The 8,628-nt window shown below is 35.2% G+C and overlaps 1 protein-coding gene across 1 annotated transcript; it reads left to right on the plus strand.

Annotated features, from left to right (window-relative positions):
• Nucleotides 1-6,431: 6,431 nt before the first annotated feature.
• On the plus strand, nt 6,432-8,058 carry LOC107784613 (transcription factor MYB15-like). Its single transcript, XM_016605771.2, has 3 exons — nt 6,432-6,643; nt 7,052-7,181; nt 7,329-8,058. Exons 1-3 carry the CDS (start codon nt 6,496-6,498, stop codon nt 7,771-7,773), a joined length of 723 nt encoding a protein of 240 aa, XP_016461257.1. The 5' UTR covers nt 6,432-6,495; the 3' UTR covers nt 7,774-8,058.
• The last annotated feature ends 570 nt before the right edge of the window (nt 8,059-8,628 follow it).

Below are 8,628 nucleotides of genomic sequence, written 5' to 3' on the forward strand. Positions count from 1 at the left end.
GCAATTCCTATCAATAAACTGAATGTTTCTTCTTACTTACTTGAGTCAAACACTTTATGGCATTCACGTTTAGGTCACGTAAACTTCAAAACATTGCGGAAGATGATAAATCTAGAAGTATTGCAAAAATTTGATTGCATTAATTCCAAATGTCAAATATGTGTGGAATCAAAGTATGCTAAGCATCCTTATAAGTCCGTTGAAAAGAATTCAAGTCCTTTAGACTTAATTCACACAGATATTTGCGACATGAAGTCAACACCATCTCGCGGTAGGAAAAAGTATTTTATTACTTTTATTGACGATAGCACGAGATACTGCTATGTTTATTTACTTAATAGTAAAGATGAGGCAATTGATGCTTTCAAGCAATACAAGAATGAAGTTGAAACGCAACTAAACAAAAAGATCAAAATGATAAGAAGTGATAGGGGTGGCGAATATGAATCTCCTTTTGAAGAAATTTGTTTGGAAAATGGCATTATTCACCAAACAACTGCCCCTTACTCTCCACAATCTAATGGAATTGCGGAGAGGAAGAATCGAACATTGAAGGAGATGATGAATGCATTGCTAATAAGTTCTGGCTTACCACAAAACTTGTGGGGGGAAGCTATACTTACAGCTAACCGAATAATCAACCGTGTATCTCATAGTAAAACACAGTCCATTCCTTATGAAAAGTGGAAAGGAAGGAAGCCTAGCTTGAAATACTTCAAAGTGTGGGGGTGATTAGCTAAGGTACAAGTTCCTAAACCTAAAAGGGTTAAGATAGGTCCAAAAACGGTTGATTGTGTATTTATTGGATATGTAAGCAATAGCAAGGCATATCGTTTTCTGGTTCATAAATCAGAAAATCCTGAGATTCACATTAATACGATAATAGAATCAGATAATGCTGAATTCTTTGAAACTATTTATCCGTATAAAAAGGAAAGTGAAGTGACCTGCCAAAAGTCAAAACGACCTCGGGAGGAAATAACAGATGGTATGCCTAATGAAGAAAATCCAAGAAGAAGTAAACGTCAAAGGATATCTACTTCATTCGGTCCAGATTTTCTGACTTTTCTGTTAGAAAATGAGCCTCGTACCTTCAAGGAAGAAATGTCTTCCTCAGAAGCACAATATTGGAAAGAAGATGTCAATAGTGAAATAGAATCCATATTGAGCAACCATACTTGGGAATTGGTTGATCTTCCTCCGGGTAACAAAACGTTGGGTTCTAAATGGATTTTCAAGAAGAAAATGAAAGACGATGGTACTATTGACAAATACAAGGCAAGACTTGTTGTCAAAAGATTTAGACAACGAGAAGGTCTTGACTATTTTGACACATACTCGCCGGTAACAAGAATTACATCTATTCGGATGTTAATAGCGTTAGCCGCCTTGTATGGTCTTCAAATCCATCAAATGGATGTAAAAACAGCCTTCTTAAATGGTGATCTTGAGGAAGAAATTTACATGAACCAACCTGAAGGGTTTGTGGTTCCGGGAAAAGAAAAGAAGGTGTGTAGACTTGTTAAGTCTCTTTATGGACTAAAACAAGCACCCAAACAATGGCATGCGAAATTTGACCAAACAATGTTGTCAAATGATTTTAAGATTAATGAATGTGATAAGTGTGTTTACATTAAGAACGTTCAAAATCATGTAGTCATTGTTTGCTTATATGTTGATGATATGCTAATAATGAGCAAAGACATTGCCGACATTCAAGCTACTAAGCGTATGCTTGCTAGTAAGTTTGATATGAAAGACTTAGGAGTTGCCGATGTAATTCTAGGAATTAAAATCCAGAGGACTCCTCAAGGTCTAGCTTTGTCTCAATCACATTACGTGAAAATGGTACTTGAAAAATTCAAACACTTGGAATTTAGAAGTGCAAGGACTCCAATTGACTTAAACCATCATCTTATGAAGAATAAAGGCGAAAGTACGTCTCAATTGGAGTATGCTCGTGTGTTGGGAAGTCTAATGTATATCATGAACTGTACACGACCCGATATAGCTTGTGCAATAAGTAAACTTAGTCGATTCACAAGTAATCCCAACAAGCATCACTGGGTGGCTATGAAACGAGTTCTGGGATATTTGGAGTATACCCAAGACTACGCTTTGCACTACAATAAATATCCTGCGGTTATTGAAGGATATAGTGATGCTAATTGGATAACCGGCTCATCAGAAACAAAGTCCACAAGTGGATATGTGTTTACTGTTAGTGGAGGAGTAGTATCTTGGAAGTCTTCCAAACAGACATGTATCGCTCGCTCTACAATGGAATCAGAGTTTATAGCATTGGATAAAGCCGGTGAAGAAGCTGAATGGCTTCGGAATTTTTAGAAGACATTCCGTTCTGGCCAAAACCTTTGGCTCCTATTTGCATACATTGCGATAGTGAGGCTGCAATAGGACGGGCAGGGAGCGTTATGTATAACGGAAAGTCTCGTCATATACGACGAAGACATAATACCGTTAGACAACTACTTTCTAGTGGAATTATCACTATTGATTATGTAAGATCAAAGGATAATGTTGCGGATCCACTTACAAAAGGCTTAACTAGAGAGGGAGTTGAGAAATCATCCAAGGGAATGGGACTATGGCCGAGGACAAGTCAACATGGCGGTAACTCTACCTAGAATTTTGGATGTTCCGAGATCTAGGTTCAAGGAGCTCAAACAAAATTGTGATTGACCGGTTCAACATTGTCAAAATAAAATCTTTGGTCCATTCTCGTCAACATTGAGTTGCTTGCAATCTGCCTGCGTCACCTGCTAGATAAACTTCAATAGAGTACCAAACGGATAATCTTCTTCAGGAAAATTATTTATAGCGGAGTACTAAATGGGTATACACAATATAATTATTTTCATAAGACGGAGTAATTTTTACATGAAGATTCTTCTCTTTATTTATTTCTAGGTTTTACTTTTTTATAGACCTTTCTAGTACTAACAAATAGAAGCCAAACATAGCCGCCCCACCTCAGCAGAAGGAGTAGAGTGATGTCTGCTTGCTGACATAACAAATAAACCTACTATTAAATGAATAAATAATCCCAATAATTTGAATAAAGGAAAAATCGTCATTGTTTAAAGAAAGGGCCAATTTTCTTAATATAAATAGAATAGCGACAAACAACACGAGGGCGTCTTCCTTTTTTTAATTAAAAAAAAAAAAAAAACCCTACACTTCTCATTTCCTTGGTCACACGACACGAGCTAAGACATCGTAGAACCAGAACACAATCTGCTGACCAGGAAATAAATAATTAAATATTAAAAAGAATAAAGAAATTGATTAACCGATCAACTTAAGTCTTATTCGACACCCGTTACTTGATGCACAAGCTCTGTCAGAATTACGTTTTATAATCTGTTTGGCCAAATTTCTAAAATCAACTTATTTTAAAAAGTATTTTTTTTCCTTAAAAATATTAAAAAAAATTGAGAAATAATTTATGCTTGATTAATTATTTTAAAAAATAATTTTAAATATAATTAGTATTTGGTCAAACTTTTAAAAAGTACTTCTAACCGTATTTTTTTTTAAAAGTATTTCTCAAAGAAATATATTTGGAAAGAAACTATTTTGAGACTCAAAAATATATTTTTTTGGCCAAACAGGTATGTCATTGAGAGGACAAAAAAACTGGATACTTTCTATTAAAGGTCCCATTCTATGTGTGTCAATTTGATAATAGTCAGTGTGAAATAGTAGACATAATTCAACTCGTTCATTTAGTCTTACAATAATGTGACCGATGACATACAGAGGCTTCACAAATTATTTGAAAGTCATATTGGACTTTAAAAGGCTAATTAAAAACAATGATAACCTGTTATAGATGAAAACAAAAATTACGTATAAACACTAATATTTTCCACCCGAAGACTCCAATCTTTGGTCACTATTTGAGAGCAAGTCATTTTAATGGTATTATGCCTATGGGTTGTATTATAGGCTATGTTTTTCGGATTCTTCGAAAATGTTTTCGGGTGTGAATTCTTTAAAAGTAGTGTATTTTTGGAGAATCCGACACGGGTGCGGCAACATTTTGGAGAATCCGCGCAACATAGATTATAGGTAGATAGAATCAAGAGAACTTTTGAGTTAAAAATTGATAGAAAACTTTCATAATGTTAGACAACTCGTGCTCAATTAAAAACAGTAAACGTAAACTAGTTTATTCTCGTTCGTTCGATTAATTTCTTTCAGGAGCTTCTCAAATATATAGACATACATGGTTCTAAATTAAAGGCTGTTGATATTTGGCTTAATCGGAGAATTACACATTCGAAAATTCTGTTTGTTTTAGTTATACAATAAGGGTACAATTAACATTATTAAGGAAAATATTTTTTGGTATTCATCATTTGCTAGTTAAGTACATTAATTTGTTTGGAAAAATTTCATACCAAACACACTCTGAGCCATATTCATTTGCACGTTGGAACTGACTTTCTTGGACCAAGCACCTTCAGTACCAGTGGCGGAGCTAGAATTTTTACAAAGGGGTGCTAAGATATAAAAAAAAGATTGATACACCGAAAAGTTTCATACCAAACACACTCTGAGCCATATTCATTTGCACGTTGGAACTGACTTTCTTGGACCAAGCACCTTCAGTACCAGTGGCGGAGCTAGAATTTTTACAAAGGGGTGCTAAGATATAAAAAAAAGATTGATACACCGAAAAGTTTAAGGGAGCCAACGTATAATAAATATACATAAAACAGAAAAAATTATCAAGTAATATAATGTAATTTTTTAGTAAAGGGGTGTCGATTGACATCCCTCGTTGAATGTGGCTCCGCCGCTATTCAGTACCCCTCCCTTTTTAATCCATTATACTAGTAAGATATTTCTTTGATATATTTTCAGGGCTTACGTCAGAAAACATACATAAGTTCTTGTCACTCTCACCATCTCATGTTCTTAAAATATAATTCCTACATTTAAAAAAACCATGATCATACTTCATTTATTATTTTTGCTCTATCCTAGGACAAGTAAATGGAATAGATCAAAAGAGGTTATCTAGCTATATTCAATTAAAAAAATTCTCTAGAAAATTAGTGTATATAATCCTTAAGATGTATGAAGTAAGCCTCGGCTAATTCATAGGCAAGAGGATTTGTTTTATTATATACTATTGCTATTTGATTAATTTTCTATAGTTTACTGTAAAACGTGTACATCGTTTGATCCATGGAAAAAAATAAAATTCTGACCAACAATACCAAATTAGAAAAATCTAGTTCTTGTTCTAAAAGTTTACAATAATTTTGACTACTGCCATGCCCTATGTCATGGGCGGCTTTCCGGCCATGCCCCATGACTCCTTGGGCGTCCCTCCCAATGTCTAGCGCTACGGACGGCCCCGTAGTCTTGGTCACGCCAAGTGACAAGCATGCATGTGCCTCTGTCGCCCCACCAATATCCTCGCCAGCGCCCGCCGCAGGCAGATGCTAACAGCGCCGCGCGCGCAGACAATGCCGCGTGCACCGACCGTGATGCCAAAGACGCTGCTGGTAACAGACCTGTTTCTGCATTGTAGAAAACTAAGTCTTTTTCATTGTAAATATAGAGTAGTTTTATTTCATGTACTTCCATTATGTTTCTCTAGCTTAGTCAAGTCTAGTCTTGTAGCTTTGATTTATTTTTTTTAAACATTATTAGGGGGATCAAGCAATCAAAACTTTCTAGCAAGCAAACAATTCTCTATATTGTTGTCTCTCCCCCTCGACACCGCGTTGCCTTTCTGTAATAGCTTTCATCAATGCAATCAAGCTTTCTTTCATTCTCAATTCTCATTTTTGTTCTCTCAATTGCTCTTGACATTGGTTTTTCCGTACGGTACTGACAATCTCGTCTAGCGTACGGAGAGTACCTCAGTTGGCGAACAGTAACTACACTGACATCAATTGTTTAGCCTTACGTCGCCCTTTCAAGGAATCTCAGGAAGGCGCCACGTAACACCTACTATGTAACTACAGAATTTTACTGGTTTAATTTCATCTTGGAAACTATACTCATACAAATATTTTCCTTTTCTGTCTGATCTTTATGACTTCATTGGGGGGGGGGGGGGGGGTTGCAAATACCAGAATCCTCGAACACGTTTAATTTCTAGTGAAAAGCATTCTTTCTTCGCATTTTTAAAAATCTTTTAAGAGAGTTCATTCTTCTGAATCTAATGAAGTCAGAATATCTTTTCCTTTGAGGCTACCCTATTGACAGCTCAAGTCAACTCCTCCTTCAACGAATTATTAGTATTAAAATTAGCAGAAATACCATAAAAAAACACAAAAGACAAACCAATGAAGTAGTTGATGAGAGAGCACTCCTTTTCTCGGAAAGAACGCTTTAAATTGACTAAATATTCCCACACACTACGTGGGAAATGTCTATATAATGTCCAATTACTTCCCAATAGAAAGTTGAAAGTACAACACAAGTACTGAAGTAGGTGAATTCGCCGTAATCATGCCAAGTGTACCACAACAGCAGCAGAAAAGTACAAGCATGGAGGAGGTAAAGAAGGGAGCATGGTCTCCTGAGGAAGACCAAAAATTGAAATCTTATATCATGAGATATGGCATTTGGAATTGGAGTCGCATGCCCAAATTTGCAGGTTCTACCCACTAGTAAAAGCATTTGTATGATTATTTCAACTGATCATTTCTATATATTTTCTCCGTTTCAATTTACGTGAACTTATTTTCTTTTTAATCTGTGCTAAAAAAAATGACCAATTTCCTTTGAAAATAATTTACCTTTATGCAATGATTTATAGCCACAAAAAATATACGTGTTTCATTTTATACCATAAATTCAAAAGTCTTTTTTCTTTTCTTAAATTTTGTGCCAGTCAAATAGGTTCACATAAATTGAAGCAGAAGCAGTATATCATATGTTACGATAATTCATTCTTCGAATTTTATCTACATGCATTAAGAAACTTGTAAACAATTTCTTGTCTAAGTTCACTAATTTGTTGTGCTTAATTAGTCTCCTGAAATTGGGTTGTACGACGTTACAGGACTATCAAGAACGGGGAAAAGTTGCAGACTTAGATGGATAAATTATCTCAACCCTGATGTTAAGAAAGGACCCTTTACCATGGAAGAAAGAGAAACAGTCATCAAAATGTATCAGGAACTTGGAAGTAGGTAAGAAGTCCTACCTTACGTTAACTGCGTGTATTAATAATTTTTTTAGTATCTATTAATTTAAAACACTTGATAGCAAATTATCTTATGTTTTAAAAAAATTATGTGTACTATTTCTAATTAGCGAATTTCCTTGTGTTAATATAGATGGTCAGCTATTGCTGCAAAATTGCCAGGAAGAACTGACAACGACGTTAAAAACTTCTTCTACACACATTTAAAGAAGCATATGGGTATGCAAAAAGATGCCCTATTGAAGTCTAACGTAAGGCGGAAAAGGGTGGAGAAAACCAAAAAAGCTCAAGAAAGACCCGTATTATTCGTGGCTATTAATAATCTAACGATAGGAACATCCAGCAACGACAGTTTGATATCACCTGATATTTCTTCATCTGGCAGCAGCAGCAGCAGCATTAATACGTTCGGGAAAAACCAAAAGATGAACATTGACATGGAAAACACGGTTATCTTGGAGAGCAATCCTGAAACTCATCAGTCTGATCACAGTTTGAGCATTGAGTCATTGGATCTGTACGATACGAGTTCATTCTGGTTTCATCTACTTAATGATGCCCACCGTCTTATTTTATGAAGGATTAACATAACTAATTAGAATCTACATGTGCGACCTCCAGAGACAGATCCAAAATTTGTTCTTTATGGGTTCAAGTTCACCACTCTATCGCGGCCTATTGTTTTAGTGGATTCAAAATCTATTATATTTATTGAATTTATATACTAGTGTTACTGGATTCAGATGAACTCATAAATATTAATACTATATCTCCCCTAGTTGCTTCGTAGTATATATTGTTTAACCAAAAATGTGATTCTTTGGTCAAAGCTAAAGACAAATAGAAATTCGGGCTACTGATAATCAGGAGACGAAAAAGAAATAATAGACTTTTTGAGAATGACAAATAAACAGTAAATAGGTTTGTACTCAAATGTAATGTTTATGATATCCTCTCTCCTTACAAATGACGAGACCTCCTCTTTTTATAGTTGATTCTAAGTAAAGGAGTAATACCTTAGTCTTAATGAGACAATTATGAGCAATAAATGACATTAAATAAGACGTTACACAATCATTCCTATTTAATACCAATTCTCTAACGTATTGGGTATTTAATATTGAATTTGGACTCCTTTTCGTCATCATATCCATGTCTTCAATGCCTTCTGATCTCTTGGCTTTAAATGACCTAAATAGGTACGAAGCTTGTATTATTCGAATTGCCTCTCGTGCCTATTTAGCTTTTCTTTCCCCGTATCTGTTGTCACTCGTGCCTCTTAACTGATCATCATGTTTTGACCATTCCTCGTGTCATGCCACGTCACCTTCAATGTAAATTCAGTTTTTTCCCAATACAGATAGTCCCCCCACTTTCCATTTATTTATCAATTAAATATATGGGAAGTGGATCTTCATAAAAAGGGAATTTTT

The sequence above is a fragment of the Nicotiana tabacum genome, chromosome 6 (assembly GCF_000715075.1).
Source record: "Nicotiana tabacum cultivar K326 chromosome 6, ASM71507v2, whole genome shotgun sequence".
Lineage (NCBI taxonomy): Eukaryota > Viridiplantae > Streptophyta > Magnoliopsida > Solanales > Solanaceae > Nicotiana > Nicotiana tabacum.

Bases quoted from the DNA above. Each gene is read 5' to 3' on its own strand.
- LOC107784613 (XM_016605771.2), top strand. From the start codon at position 6,496: ATGCCAAGTGTACCACAACAGCAGCAGAAAAGTACAAGCATGGAGGAG. The intron at 6,644-7,051 runs GTTCTACCCACT...ACGACGTTACAG, and splicing joins TCGCATGCCCAAATTTGCAG to GACTATCAAGAACGGGGAAA. The intron at 7,182-7,328 runs GTAAGAAGTCCT...GTGTTAATATAG, and splicing joins TATCAGGAACTTGGAAGTAG to ATGGTCAGCTATTGCTGCAA.